The 16,033-nt window shown below is 46.9% G+C and overlaps 1 protein-coding gene across 5 annotated transcripts in view; it reads left to right on the top strand.

Moving 5' to 3' along the window:
* DOCK6 (dedicator of cytokinesis 6) overlaps positions 1–16,033 on the top strand; it is a 164,227-nt gene that overhangs the window by 130,203 nt on the left and 17,991 nt on the right. For 3 of the 5 annotated variants that reach the window (XM_053291865.1, XM_053291864.1, XM_053291862.1), the window contains 6 exons: positions 1,792–1,950; positions 3,257–3,357; positions 4,283–4,475; positions 4,866–5,009; positions 6,400–6,531; positions 9,524–9,538. In XM_053291865.1, coding sequence (XP_053147840.1) covers positions 1,792–1,950; positions 3,257–3,357; positions 4,283–4,475; positions 4,866–5,009; positions 6,400–6,531; positions 9,524–9,538 — 744 coding nt within the window. Of the gene's footprint in view, positions 1–1,791; positions 1,951–3,256; positions 3,358–4,282; positions 4,476–4,865; positions 5,010–5,570; positions 5,971–6,399; positions 6,532–9,523; positions 9,539–16,033 lie in introns of those variants that run through there. The other 2 variants (XM_053291863.1, XM_053291866.1) reach the window with 2 other exon arrangements.

Genomic DNA, 16,033 nt, shown 5'->3' with positions numbered 1-16,033 from the left:
GGGGGAGGGGGGGAGCCCTTCCAAGATGTCACCAGTCATCTACTGTTCTAGGAAGCAGTGTGCATGTCCCTTCCTGGCACTTGTCCCGGAATGTTTTTGCTTTGAAGTGCCAGAAAGGGCTAGATGTGGCCAAGAAAGTGTTTCCTTTGTCTTCTGCATGTGTGGAATTACATCTGGAATCTTGTAGAGAACTTGCGTTCTGAGAATTACTAGTATTGAAGAAAAGCGAGTTTCCTGCTGTCACATTTGGGAGAATGGGCAGGCAGTGTCTGCCAAACACTCCATGTGTGAGGGTGCAAAGTGAAGTGCTGCAGCCTCCCCTCTATCTGCTTGTAAGAAAGGCTGAAGTTTGCCATGTGCTGCAGCCCTCTTACTCTGCAGATCCACTGCCAGAGAAGGAGGAAATGTTAGAAGGGAAGGAAGTGTCTTTTTGAAGCCAGTTTGTGGGGGGGGGGGGAGAAAATGAAGCTGTAACAAGAGATGAGGTGAGAACTGTACTAGCTTGTTCCTAGGAATTATCCAGGCAGAACAGTTGTTGTCGATGCTTTTACAGAGTATCCTGGGATTTAACAAACACAAACAAAAAAAATTGAAGATATTTCACTTGTGAAACTGTGAACTGCTCCCCCAAGGCACCTTGCTCTGTCTCATTCCCGAGAGATGAAGCCCCTGTTCTTGCAAGGACCTGTTGGTTGACCTGCTCACTCTGTTAATCCTGTGAACATGTAAACAAGTCAGGCTAAGTGTTTCCCTTTTACTCTTTACCTGCTTCCTAAAAAAATTAGTCAGATCTTTTTTAAATGTTTTTTTAAAAAATACTCTGCATTAAAACCATGGGGAACTATCATTTGAGTTGAGCATTCCAAAGATAGGCCGGTATTTAGGAGATTTCTATCGCCACCTTTCCATTCTAAGCAGAATGTTCAAGGTAGCTGTAGGTCTTACTCTCTGCCCTTATAACAGGCTTGATCAGTTCCTGGTCCTCAGTATCCCAGGCATTGAGAAGTGGCCCCTGTCCTCTGTATATGCTATCTTTTTATATCACTAGCAGGCTCATCCACCTGAGTCATCTTATATTCTCCTTTTTTATGTTCTTTAACTTCCTAAGCTCTACAGTTTGCTAAGTTCTTAAATTATGAATATTACTTATGGCTAAGCAAAGAAGGCTATTATATTTTTATGTAACAAGAATAAGCTGCATTGCCCAGTGGTTTACCAGCCCTTGCTTCTGGAAAGTGCTGAGACACATGGGCTGCCAGCAGCACACATTTTAGACTGTTAAGTATTTTGTGTTTCAAGAGTAAGGGTGCTATTAGAACGAGAATTAAGCTATGTAGGAAGATGATCAAAAGTGAAATAAAAAACAGCAACACCAGAAAATAGTATACCTTTTTAGATAAAGGCTCTATTTAATTGTAAATTAACATATTTTAGTGCTTATTAGTATGCAAATAAGAAATACCAATCAGAAATTTTTGTTTAAATCAGTTGATTTAAATCTCCATTTCCCCTGATTTAAAATCAGTTCTCTCTGGAACAGCAGCTGACTAAATTACTTGACAGAAGTCCCTTTGAAAATAATAGTATAAGCTAGTCATGACTGTTTTTGAAATATGACTAACTTGACTTGTTAATTTCAATGGGATGCCCATTGAGTAATTTAGCCAGGATGTCAGCCGGTCTTCTGCATAATGTATTTCAAGCATAATGTTTGATTTTCCCTGGCAGAATTTAAATACATTTATAGCCTTGGCTTGCCTTGCTGACTCTTGTTGCATCTCCTTTGCACAGAACTTTGCCCGAGTAAAGATGCAGGTCACCATGTCACTCTCCTCACTTGTGGGAACATCACAGAACTTCAATGAGGAGCACTTGCGGCGCTCATTGAAGACCATCCTGACATATGCAGAGGAGGACCTGGAGCTGCGGGACACCACCTTTGCTGAGCAGGTACCGTTGCCAACAGAACCAGACCAGAGGCTTTTGGCAGTATGAGCAGTTGGGCAATGGCTTGGCCTGTCATCTTCTGAGTCAGAAATTGTGTCTGTTCCTTTAAGCTCTTAGGGCCAGGGGACATTATATGTGATTAGTGCTACTGTTCTTGTCAAAATGTGACAACGGAGACAATACTCTTCCTTTGCTTTTGGAGCTTTGCCAGGGAGGTTTAGAAAGGACTCAAGGGGCAACACCTGGATTTTTCCCAGACAGCAGGCTTTACAGTTTACTGCGAGGCTTTACTGTGAGTTCAAAGTTGCACCCCGCCAAAAAAAAAACTGACACAAGAAGTGGGTTTTTTTTACCCCAGATATAAACCAGGCTACACTGTAACGCGCAATGAAAAACCCAAATTGTGTGTGAAGTGCTCCCCAACAGCTTGCAGGGACTTTGGGGTAAATTTGGCCAATATGTGAACACACACCTCCATTCTGGAGGAGATGCGAACTAAAAGCCAGGTGTGGAAAACTTCCTGGCTGAACTGACTGGAGGGGGTGGTGGGTCTGAAGCAGACCTTTGAGTAGATGTGTGTAGAAATCAGTTTTCTGCCCCAGTGTTGTTACAGGCAGTAAACACAACGCTGTTTACTGTGATGTACTCCAGATTAAAGAAAAGTCAACATCTGGCCAACATTAAATATGCACATGGACTTATTATTATAGCCATAGGGCAGGGTGGAACACAACAATGCAGAAAACTGAAACTCTACCTCAGACTTCTGGAGGTCTAGCTTAGCTCCTTCTTCAACTTCTTCAACTGAGCCTTTCTGGAAGGGCGGTATAAAAATTGAATAAATAAATAAAAATAAATAAATAAACTTCTGTAATATCTCCAGCCTCTGGGTGTCATGTTTCTAAGCTAGAATTACAAAGTTGTTTAAAAAGAAAAGAAGAAACCTGAAATTTCTGAAATTAGTCTATTGCAAACTAAATGTTTACAACTTACAGCAGGTGAAGAAATGTTCAAATAGTGATCCTTGGTGCAAGAATAGGTGTTACAAATACACTGAGCATTCATCTGTGAAGTGAAGGATACGCTAATGCATATCTAAACTTCCCAGTGGACACACCGGAAAATCAGAAAATTGGTGGAAGAGTAGCATTGCCATTTGAAAAATCACACTCATTAGCAGAAGAGCAAATTTCCAGACTTTTGGCTGCCATGCTCGTGTGGATAGAAATCCCTCTGATATTATATTGTGAGATTGTGTTCCTGCACCTCCTCTTAATGGTTCTCAATAAAGTTGCTTCCTCCTGTCCAGGTTCAGGACCTAGTCTTCAACCTGCACATGATCCTGACAGACACAGTGAAGATGAAGGAGCATCAAGAGGACCCTGAGATGCTGATAGACCTGATGTACAGGTGAGCCAAGAACCAACACCTCAAGTGGGAAAGCAATAGGAAGGCATGGGGACCAGACACAGTTTCCTTGCTCAGTGTGAGTCCTTTCAGGATGTTCCTCACAATGAGGTTGACTTAAGATCAGAGAGCCAAGGTGGCTGCATTTGGCCCTGGGTTCAAATCCTAGGTCAGCCCTGGATTCGCGTGTTGGTTGCTGGCCAATCATTACGAGGGTTGCTTTCCTAGCAAGACTTGCTGAGGATTTTTCAGACAAGGGGGGAAAAATGCTTGCTTTCTTACTGCTTTCACTCATATCCGCCTTCTTTGTTGCTAATAGGGGGAATCACTCATTCCCCCACATGTAATAGAAAGGTGGGCTATGCGGAGGAAAAACTCTAGAGGGGGGAAGGTTTCTTAGAAGAAAAGGTTCCTGAAAGAGCCTTGCTGGTGCTAATTTTCTTGTGGGTCCAGTTAAAGAGCTGCTTGCTTAATCAGTACAAGAAGATAGCACTCACACTTTGCTTCTAAACACCGTATTGTTTAAAAGTTACGAAATGGAGGTGAGTGGAGGGAACTTCCGTTTCATCACAGTCCATTCGCTGCCCATGAGCACAAGTACTCAACTGTCTGTTGAGTTTGTGAGCGGGAAACTCCCGTTTCCCCAGGAATTCAAAATGTGTTCTAACTATAATAGATGCATTTGCTGAGGGAAGGACATCCCCTGCAACAGCTTTCCGACCAGCATTGATTGATTGATTGATTGTTTTAAAAAACATCTGGAGAAGCCCCGATGAAGGGCTGTGAAGCACTTTGCCTGTTAAAAATTCTGTAGAAAGATTTGATAGGTGGACTTGCTTCTCGTGTCTGAGAAGGATTGGAGCACATTATGCTAACAAAGGCAGTGACCAAGCCAGAGTTCTGGACCTGACAGTTGCCTGTCTCTTAGGATCGCCAAGGGGTACCAAACATCCCCAGACCTGAGACTGACATGGCTCCAGAACATGGCAGCAAAGCATTCCGAGCGTGGGAACCATGCAGAGGCAGCTCAGTGTCTGGTGCACTCTGCTGCCTTGGTAGCCGAGTACCTGAGTATGCTGGAGGACTGCCGCTACCTACCTGTGGGCTGTGTTACCTTCCAGGTAAGAAAAAGGGACAAAGGCAGGATACTCCAAGGGGAAGGCTGCTATGCTGCACCAAGGACTTCCTCCGTTCTTTCTTAGCTCAGTGCTTGCCCCTGACCATGGTCCTGCTTTCCTGTGGGAGGGCTGGATGAACAATTTGGGCCCGGGAGGCGTACAGAATTCCTGGCTCCCAGCATTCCTGCTCCCAAACAAGTGAACTGCACTGTTACACCAAAACAGGGGGCAGAGCCCAGAAGCCCCCCGTCCTAGTCAGGCCTGTGCACTCCATTGAGACCCTTGATAGCCAGAGTCCTTGCCATGTCCTTGGGTTGTGGCAGGTGTGGGAGGGAAACAAGGCTGAGAAGAACTGTGTTTCACCGCCTTGAATAACTTTGGTTCTCCTCTAAGAACATCTCTTCGAATGTGCTGGAAGAGTCTGCTGTCTCAGATGACGTCCTATCCCCTGATGAAGAGGGCATCTGCTCTGGAAAGTACTTCACTGAACAAGGGCTGGTGGGGTTGCTTGAGCAGGCAGCTTCCTCATTTACAATGGTGAGAGACTGCAAAATGGCACCACTGGGGCATGCAAGGGAGGGACAGCGCATGGAATTCCAGCTTACTAAACCATTCCATGTGCATGTGGGTTTTCACCTGCTGCTTCTGTTCTATTTAGAGGCAGAACCCTAGGGTTTAAGACATCTCTGGGCGGCAAGCATCATGGCGCAGAGTTTCTTATGTGCAAAGTGAGATTTTCTGCTTCCTTTCAAAACAAGCAAAAGAACGTACTGATAGCTTAGAAACCTCAGTGGTGTGGATAGATGGCTTTGAAAGGTCAGGAGGGAATCGGCCTCTGCCCTAACCATGGCACCCAGTTTTGCCACCCTTTCACCCCGTTTCCTTTTTTCATGCTTTCCTTTGCCCCCTGTAAGTTCAGCCAACCTAACCAGAATCTTCAGAGGCACTTGATTCACTTCCGTACTTTGTAGTGCCCCATGTATGTCCTTGGCTTCTGCAAAGTGGCCCATTGAGCCATCAGTCCTGGCCTCACGTCCTGCTTTCTCCTTCCCTTTGTGTCCATGTCTCTCACATACATGTCTGTCTGGAAATATGCAGGCTGTCTCCAAAAGGCTCTAGCCTCCACTGGAAGGAGTTTCTGACCTTCCATAGATTCCCCAGCACGTTTGCCCCTCTGTGCTCTGGCAATGAGGCCCAGATGACTCACCCCCTGCAGCACCTTGGCGACTGGTCAGATTTCTGCTGTGCTGAAGTACCTTCACTGCAACTGATTGGAAAGTATACTTGCAGCTTTTAGTTCACTGAGGACCAAATGACATGAGGAGTCAGCAGGGGATTTCATCTGGCCCTGTAAAGCTGCTGTGACCCCTCTGTCTGAGCAAATCACCATTCTGGTGCAGGCTGAGCTGCTCATGGACTGACTCTGATTGATAGTCTCTGAACTGGCTGCCTGCCTTCAGACCTCAGCTCATACCAGGTGGCCCTCACAACATCTGTCTGCTGCTCTCGCTGCCTCACTGCTCCTTAAATGTGCGCCAAGAGATATTGTTAAAATTAATAAAAATTGAATTTGGGGGAAAAAAATGTGCGCCAAGAGGTATACCAAGTGTGCGCCAAGAGCCCCTGATGGCACAGTGGTAAAACTGCCGCCCTGTAACCAGAAGGTTACAAGTTCGATCCTGACCAGGGGCTCATGGTTGACTCAGCCTTCCATCCTTCCGAGGTTGGTAAAATGAGTACCCAGAATGTTGGGGGCAGTATGCTAAATCATTGTAAACCACTTAGAGAGCTCCAGCTATAGAGCGGTATATAAATGTAAGTGCTATTCATATCAGGCGGGATAGAAATACAATAAATAAATGATATGTGTGCTCTGACAGCCCAAGCAGCTTTTTGAATTCCTGCCCCATCTCCTCCCTCTCCTCAGGGTGGGCTCTACGAAGCTGTCAATGAGGTCTACAAGATCCTTATTCCTATCCATGAGGCTAACCGTGACTTTAAGAAGCTGGCCACGCTGCATGGCAAACTGCAGGATGCCTTCAGCAAGATCACCAACCAGGTGAGAACGCCCTCCAGGGCTTTGCTGTAGTACCTCATTGTGGCAGGGGTTCCTGGGGGAAATGTGCACAGTGGGAAGCCCATGAAAACTCCACCTTTCTAGATGCTTTCCAAGCCATTCTCATGGCTTTACAAGCTTTTTCCAACACTACCCTTGTCAGAAAAAATAAAATGTGAAGAGGATCTGAAAAAAATGAAGTCTGCCACAGTTGGAGACAGGAGGCTGGGTGAAAGTCAACTTAAGCACTGAAACCAAAAATACGTATTTGGGAAATTCAGTGGGACACTCACAACCTAAGTGGTAATTTCTTCTAGGTCTGTGTGACTAGTGACTCTGGTACATGTGGCTTGGTGCACATGGTTCAGTCTGCTGGATTGTCCCACTGAACTTGTAAACTCTGCCTCTGGCATGGAGTTCATTTTTCATACCTCCTGTGAGATACTGCAGTCAGGATCCTGGGGTTCACCACAGTAGTGGAGGAGCTATATTGGATAGTCCTTTTCTAGGAAAGAGGGACTAGAGGTGCAGGAGCTTACTACTACTATTTCTTCTTATATAGGTTTTAGGTAGGGCAAAACATATTTTGCCCTTTAAGTAGGGCAAAAATATTTCTCTCACAGCTTTCAGCATACTGCACTAAATGTTGTACACATATGGAAGCTTGCAAATCACGTGAGAGACACCTCTAACATGTCAGATGGAACAGATAAGTCTCACTGAAGTCAGTGGGACCATTCAAGAGTTAATTTGCATAGTTGAACCTTTATTGCAAAAAACACAATCAGACGTTATTCCCAAAAAATCTTTGCTGCGTGGATCTTTACAGGCTTTGTGTACAGCAGTGTGGACATCACCTTCAAATGCAAGCACAAATTGCTCAACCAACTTGGTCCTCGTAAAGACTTGGGACAAAGTCAAGAAATTATTTTTTCAGACAGGTTCACTTGATGCATCCAGTAGAAGTGAGATGTGAAACATGTCAAAAACAGACACGTAGAACAATTCTTGAATTGTTTATGGGTTAGGTCAGTAGTTATCTACATGCAGAACATATTCAGGGATAGCCCCATAACTTCTGCCTTCAGGTTATCCCACCTTGTCAAATTTGTTCATGGTAGTCTCCAAAAGCTTGGATTTCTAGATATCAGCATCAGTGAAATGCATCTGAAAGAACATCTGAGTCCTTCCCTTCATGAGCCTAAAGTTGGCTGAGAGGTTCATGCTTATATTTGAAAAGGATGTCCACAATGCCATATATGATTTCTGTGAAAATAATACCGCCAGACAACAGATCTGTCTCTCTGTTGCAGCAAAGCTTCCTTGGGAAGACATGTTTGTATAGGGACTTAGGAAGCTGCCATATACTGAATCAGACCATAGGTCTATCTAGCTCAGTATTGTCTTCACAGACTGGCAGCGGCTTCTCCAAGGTTGCAGGCAGGAATCTCTCTCAGCCCTATCTTGGAGAAGCCAGAGAGGGAACATGAAACCTTCTGCTCTTCCCAGAGTGGCTCCATCCACTAAGGGGAATATCTTACAGTGCTTGCACATGTAGTCTCCCTTTCATATGCAACCAGGGTGGACCCTGCTTAGCTAAGGGGACAAGTCACGCTTGCTACCACAAGACCAGCTCTCCTCAATATCTCAAGTTTAATTAGTATATCATTGCGTATATCTCAAGTTAACTTGAAATATTAAACTGGAATATATCTCAAGTTTAATGAGGCTTTCATGACTGAAATGCAGTTATGCAAACTTACTTATGTATAGTTAGATTTGGCCCACCTGAGCCATTTGAGAGTGTGTCTTTTGGGTGATTTGCATAAATCCATATGACTTCCACTTCTTGCATTATCAGCTGGTAGTTGGAAGTGAAACATTTTTGCGCCAAGTTCCTGCACTGTAAGAGATCATAAAGCCCAATGACTGTATGAGAAAAGCATCATCTCTCCATCTGCTGAACAGGAGACCACAGTCTCTGCATCCCCCACCCTCAAGCCCAATCTCTAAGAGGCAAATAAGGTGGCATAGGCTCAATAAACAGTAACTGGGAACCCCAAATTCTAGAATCTCCTCCCAGCTCTGATGGGGCAGGGACAGGGTTTATTGGGTGTAATTTGAGGCTACCTCAGGGCCAGAACGTGTGAATTCCATCTCTGTCCTTGGAATTAGAGGTGATCAGGTGTTTCACTGACCACTCTTGGGCTCATTCCACACCTTGATTAAATACTGACTGTGTCAGCCCTAGAAGAAGATAGAAAGTTCTGTTAGGAGCTGATGAGAGACATGCTGATTACAGGTGGAACCCCATATGTCACCTTCTTGTGTGTTTTCTCTGGGTTAAAGCCATAGGGCAGACATTCTAGGGTCTCAAGCTGGTTATTGACATACACTAGTCCACTGATGTCCATCACAGACAGAATGGCACTAGGCTTGGATTGCCACCTCCCAATTGCCACCTACACCTGTTTCTTAAAAAAGGGATGGGGGTTAGATGGGAAATGTTCCACTACTCTTAAGGAAACAAACACTGACCCACATTCTGCTCAGAGTAACAAGGGCAGCTTTGAACTGCTGCATGTGCCTAAAGCACCAACGGCACTGCTGTGGATCAGGGCTATTCTGCAATGACTTAAAACCGTGCAGTTGCAGTTGAGCAATGCTGCCTCCATTATTTCCAGTGGAGACAGTGTCGCAAAACTGCAGTTGCACAATTTTAAGATGCAGGCAAGCAGCCCTGCTCCACAATAGCACAGGCAGTGTGTTGCATCTGTGCCATCAGTGGGCAAAACTGTATACTGTGCAAAATGTGAGCCGTTCTGTCCAAATCAGGCTGTGGCCATTCACGTTTATGCCTGGGCCTGATCCAAGCCAACCTGTGATCAATTTTTGACAAGAAGCCAGGTTTCAAAGAAATTAACCTTCTTCTTTTTCCTGTTTTTCTCTGTCTCTCCCCACCCCGCTCTCTCGTCCTCTCCGTTCTGTCAATCAGGCCTCTGGCTGGGAGGTAGGCTTGACAACATGTGTTACTTTTTCTTCAGGTGTTTGTGTGCATGCTGCCTCCTGATTGCCACCCTTCATTTGTGTGCATTTGTCACAAAGCTTCTCTTCCATCTGGTGCTTTTCAGCGCAGTTATATGGCTCTAAAATAAAGTCTCAGATCTGTCCTGTGCGGATGGAGTAAGTCAGGGAGTGGGACATGCACATCTTAAAATGGCAGCAATCTCTACAGGGAAAAATAAATATCTCAGTTGCCTGTCTATGAGGATCTCAGTCAGAACTGCATACAGCTCACTGGGGCTTGTAATATAGGTAGCCAATATCACCGTTGGCAAAAGCCCCATTGATGGCTTGCCCTACAGGGGATAGAGAACTCCAGCTTAGATTTTTCCCAGCTTGCAGCTGGTGCTGCTAGTGCTTCTCCTTGCTTCATTATGAAGATTTGTCATTGTGTGATGTAGGGTCTTGTGCTATTCTCTTTCTCTGCAGTGCTCCTTTGCAGCTCTTAGGGCCTAGTATAGTGTGGGTGCTAGGCAAAGGCAGGTTTGGGCCTTTGGAGACTGGAGAGTGGGGTCGGAGTACTCACTGTGGGGTGAAGGAGAGGCTGTGCTCGCCATGCTCTTCTTGTCCTGTTGAACCCTGTCTCTCCCCTTGCCACTTAACTTCTACAAGAGCTGCTGAGGTTCAAGCCTATGCAAGAATCATGTTTGCTGAGCTGGAAGTCCTCCTCTGTGCCCCAAATGCATGCGGGTTGGGTGTGATCACTCAGGTAATGTGGCTCTGTTCATGCTCCTTACAATAAAATCCACACATGGATAATTTAACCATAAATTCTCAGGACAAAGTAATGCTGGAAAGCACTAAGTTAGGGTCACCCTGTTCTTTACTTTTTGCTGTTCAACCAAGTTAATCAATTACCCTAATAGCACAGGTAGATAAAATACATGGTGAATAACTGGTGGATAAAATAGATGAAAGTTACTCTTTCTTGAAAGATTACACCCCATTTTTTCACCAGAACCAAGGCAACAAAAAACCTATTAGAGCAGTTCACATGATCCTCAGTAGGGCAGGATAAGTGTGTTACCTAAGTTTGGGAGCTCTAGATTTCTGTGAGGGAAAAGCAAGGTAGGAGGGGGAGAAAGTGATTTTGTGTGAGGCTTGCACAGGGTGCAAGGGCTCCTCCCTACCCACCAGCTGTACCCAATTGTTCAGTTGAGGTAGGAGGAAAAGCCCTTGCATCCAGCATGAGCCTCACGCACAATCACCTCTTCCCCCTCCTACCTTGCTTTTACTCATAGACAATTGGAAATCTAGAGCGCTTACAGCTCCCAAACATGGGTAGGACACATGTTATGCCCTATTGGGGATCATGTGAACTGATGTATAGTGTAATACTCCTTGAAAATATAAAATCACAACATAGAAAATCTCAAACCACATCAATTCATCTCTTTATAGTTAACTAGTTAATTTTGGCCCGTTGAACAACGGGCCCTAGTAACGGCTCTCCTGTCCCCCGCTGCCATTCCCCCTCCCTCCCTCATTAAGGGCCAAATCGGCCCAGCCACTTGCCCCCGCAGCTTCCGCCGCCGACCAACCGCCCGCCCACCCAGCTGCCGATACCTCCTTACTGCCGGCACACGTCCTCCGCTTGATCCGCTGCTCAATTAACAGAAGGAGAGAGGTGCTCGCATGCAGAGCTCCACTCTCTTTAAAGTCTCTTCCCGAACTGGCGGTTTGGGCGGCAAGGACGCAAACCGCCAGTTCGGGAAGAGACTTTAAAGAGAGTGGAGCTCTGCATGCGAGCACCTCTCTCCTTCTGTTAATTGAGCAGCGGATCAAGCGGAGGACGTGTGCCGGCAGTAAGGAGGTATCGGCAGCTGGGTGGGCGGGCGGTTGGTCGGCGGCGGAAGCTGCGGGGGCAAGTGGCTGGGCCGATTTGGCCCTTAATGGGGGGGGTCAGCTGGGAGGGAGGGTCGGCGGCGTCGGCTGCGGGTGCCTTTTAAAAAATATTTAAGTGGCCTCCGCCCCCGGCCTCCGTCTCTTTTGGCCGAGGCAGCGGCTCTGCCGCTGCCTCGCCCAGTTTACCCCGGCGCCGGTTTTCCGGCTTCTTTGGGGCGGCCACTTCTGGCCGCCCAAGATGGCTGCCGGGTACCGGCGAGCGTGTCTCCCTTGCCCTGTTCTGCGCCTGCGCAAAGCGCAGGCGCAGAACAGGGAAGGGAGGCACGGACACACGCTTGGTGTCCGTCCACGGACGGACACCAAGCGTTTTATTAGAGAGGATAAATTCCTACGATTTTGTTCTAAAAAGGAAAGCTTTGCAGTCCCTTCTAAAAATACCTGTACTATTAGGTTTTTAGTTTGTGGTCTCTGTGCATCACACTTGGGTTATGTGCCTACACAGAGCCCTGGTCTGGAACCTTCCAAAGCTTCACCAAATAAGGAAAAAAAGAGCTGAAAATAGCTCCCCCTAGAGAATGAGCTTGCCTGCCTCAGATTTTCGTCGACCATCACCTCGGAGCATTCCTCTGGATTTACCTTTTCAAAACACAGACCATATTATTCCTTCTCTATTATTATTTCACTGCATTTTTCCTACTCTCTTTATTCTAGTTGTTTCTGCCTGTTGATACTGCATTTTCATATGTTGCCTCCCCTCTCCTTTAAGCCCTCTCAGAATGCTGAGAATGCTCCATGAAGATCTCTACTTCTGACAGACACTCCAAATGCCTTCCATGTCTCAGTGAAGCCCATAGAGTAAACCTATGCACCTAAAGTCTAGCTGGGATTTACCGAACAGGCCAGATACAATAGGGCCTCCTGACTAGGAGCACTCCTTTGGGAATGAGCCCTCCAGGCAAGCATTTATGTTGTGGGCGGAAGCCCCCTCCTGTATATTGGTGAAAGCAGGGAGTACCACCATGCAGGTCAGTTTGGGTACTATGCCCCTACCTAATGACCACATGCCTATGACTGCGTAGGGCTTGGCCACGGGACCAACATTGCAAGACCCAACACCGGCCTCTAATCCTGCTGCTAAAAGCAGAGTGCTGCCTCTGAAGCCCCTTACTTTGGGCACATCCTCGGGACCAACAGTGCCAGCATCATCTCTGAAGCCAATCCCATTCGGCTTGTCTAAGGATGTGCGAACCAGCTCAAGGTCGAGCCAGTTCGCCATTGAACCAGGCCTGTTCAATGGCTCGCCCTTGAGCCAAACCGGGCTCTGTTTGGTTTGGCTCAGCCTTGAACTGAATTCCCCAGGCTGGCTCAGGGGTTCAAAAACAAACAGTGGGGGGAGGAGGGGGCTCCAACAGTCCCTGCCCCCCAGTCATTTTAAGGCCGGTTTGGCCCTCTGCCTACTCACAACAGCCATTTTGAAGGGTGCTGTGCGTGCGCACTGGCCATTTGCATGCATGGGTTGCTGGATATATATATGTGTGTGTGTGTGTATGTTTGTTTGTTTTTGACCCCCCGCCCTTTCGAGCCGAACTGGGGCCTGGCTCAGTGCGCATGGAACCAAACTGGGCCTGGTTTGGGTTCGAGTCCAGTTAGATTCAAACCCAGCTGGGCCCTCCCGGTTCCGTGCACACCCCTAGGCTTGTCCTCGGGACCAACAGCAACAGCCCTGGTACCGGCCTCTAAATCTGCACCACTTGCTCCTGATGCTAAAAGCACAGCACCTCCCCTGAAGCTCCTGGCTCCCAGGCCACCTGTAGCACCACTTATGGCCCCAGCAACTTTGAGGCCACCACCAGCCCCACCTTCAGCCCCTAGTCTACTGGACCCGAACAGGGAATCTGACCCAACAGTTCAGGTGCTAAAAAAGCACCCCAAGACTTAACACTTAAACTGAAGACAGTGCAGCAACCACCCTGAAAACTCTGAGCACACATCAGCAGCTGAAGCCCGCCAAGAAAAACAAGCTACAGGCTGTGGAGGATGCTTATTTGGCTGACCGACAGCCAAAGAAAAAGAAGAAACACGTGGTACCTCCTCTCTCACAAGAGCTTCAGCCCCTTTCACCAGTACATTCAGATTATTTGGGCTGTCAATTCCAACACTCACTTCAACCTTCAAAGTTCACACTTTTGTATGTTTGATCCTTTTAACATTTGCTGGGTGGACTTCCGAAACATCTACTGCAAGAGTTAAGGGCAGAAGAGGGGGACAGAGTGATTTCTGACACCCAACCAATCCAAAGAATTTCTTGGTACCCTTCTCATTTCCAGACAGGGAAAGGCTTACCTTCCCCACCACGTAATTGCCTCCATCTGGGAGGCCGCAAATTTTTTTTGTAAACAACAGAAGCACACAGCACGCTTCTTACAGCAGGTCTTAGGGCTGATGGCCTCCACAACAGCAGTCATTCCCCTGGCATGCTTCCACATGTGGATCCTACAAGCCTGGTTCCTGGACAATTTCAAACCCCACTGCCAGTGTCAAGGAGATCCTTACAGCACCACCAGATGTACAAATTGCTGTTCGATGGTAGACCAGTCACATAACCACAAATGCCTCAAATGCTTGGGAGCCCATTTCAAGAACTTCACAATTGCAGGTATCTGGTCGTGCAGCAAAGCACACAGGCACATAAACTGCCTTGAGCTCCTGGTGCTCTTTCATGCACTGAGAGCCTTCCAACCATGGTTCACGGGCAGGCCCATCCTCATTCTCATGGACAGCAAGATCCTATCTAAATCATTAAAGAGGCACAGCATCTCAAACTCTATCTTGTTAAAAAATATGGTTGTGGTGCGTGCACAGAGGGATCTGGCCCATTGCAATACACATAGAAGGGAAGATCAACACTCTGGCATGCTCTCTCATCGGAACATGCAGTTTCATGAATAGTTATTAGACCTGAGGGTACTGGCCAAAGTGTTCAGCAGATGGAGAGCACATTCAGTTCTGCAGCAGGGCTGGCTCGGACCTGAAGTCCCTGCCTTCCTCCTCATTTGGGAGCGAGAATGAGTTTATGCCTCTCTACCTTGATCCCAAAGGTCATCCATCCTAAAGCTGAAAAGAGACCATGCGCACACACTCACAGTCACCCCTTGGTGGCTTAGACAGCCATGGTTCACTACCCTATTGCACCTGGTCGATTGCACTTACCTGCACCTGCCTCCTATTTCTCATCTTCTGACTGTGGATGACAGCAAGGTATTGCACTCCTCGCTACATCTGATAGACTGAGGATAGAGGGGAGATAATGTTTGCCAAACTGGTCCAGAGAGTTACAGGTGGATGCCTCAAAAAAGCCATCCACCCATAAATGCCATGCAGCTATGTGGAAGGAATTCTGCATGCATGCTTCAAGCAAGTGTTCCTCTCCAGCTGAGGTGTCAGTCCAGGTCATCTTAGAATACCAGCTGTCCTTACAGGAAGCAGGACAGGCACATGCCTCATTTAGAGTTCACTTGGCAGCTATCTCTGCAAACCATAAAGTTTCGGATCTGTTCTCCGACCCAACCATTAAGAAGTTTTTGAAAGATTTATTAAAATTGTTTCCTGCCATGCCTTGTCTATTACCTCAATGGGATCTACAGTTAGTTTTGAATCAGTTGATGTCGTAGCCCTTTGAGCCTCTTGCAAATGCAGTTTGAGACTATTTTCTCTAAAGACAGTATTCTTAGTTGCTTAGTTAGCAGCAGGGGCGTAACTACCATTAGGCAAGGGGAGGCGGCTGCCTGGGGGCCCCCATGCCTCGAGGGGGCCCCCAGAGGCAAGTCACATGTGAAGTGAGTGTGTGTGTGTATCAGCGAGGAGCCCATTTAAAAATTTTGTCTCTGGGCCCACTCCAGCCTCGTTACGCCCCTGGTTAGCAGACTAACAAATGTAATAGTCAGCTACTCCAGTCCTTCTAAGGGATTACCCATCCTTACCCAGAGGCTCTCCACCAGTGGTCCCTCTAATTTTTTTCATCTCTATGTGGAATGATTTTTGTTCTTGGCGGCAGTATCAAGGCACTGTGGGCACACACATTCAGAGTAGGGCCTTCCTAATTCAACCTGAGCAGGATCTAAAATTAACTGAGCGGATATCAGAAAACTTGTGAGTGCATGCATGTGTGCACACCTTAGAGGGGACAATGCTCCCCACCTGGGTTACAGGAGCCATCTCCTTAGCTTACCAATTGGCAAAAAAAACCCCACTGTCTTGCCCTGTCAGTGCACACTCCATCAGATCAATGGCCTCAACAGTTTTCTGGAATGGAATACCACTGGATGAAATCTGCAGGACAGCGACCAGGCCGCAACCCTCCACATTCATCCGCTACTATGTGCTGGACATCCTGGACTCAGACGGTGTTTGGAATCAAAGTGCTCCAGGCAATAGGCTGCTCCCTCTGTTCAGGTAAGCTATTATCAGGTACAGCTTGCTATTATCTCAAGTGTGATGCACAGAGATCACAAAGAAGAAAGGCAGGTTTTCTACATATAACTATGAGTGGTCTTTTGTGCATTCACACGACCAACCCTACCTCCACACAGCAGCCTAT

This window comes from Hemicordylus capensis, chromosome 2 (assembly GCF_027244095.1).
Source record: "Hemicordylus capensis ecotype Gifberg chromosome 2, rHemCap1.1.pri, whole genome shotgun sequence".
NCBI lineage: Eukaryota > Metazoa > Chordata > Lepidosauria > Squamata > Cordylidae > Hemicordylus > Hemicordylus capensis.
This window is presented reverse-complemented; position numbering and strand designations above follow the sequence as displayed.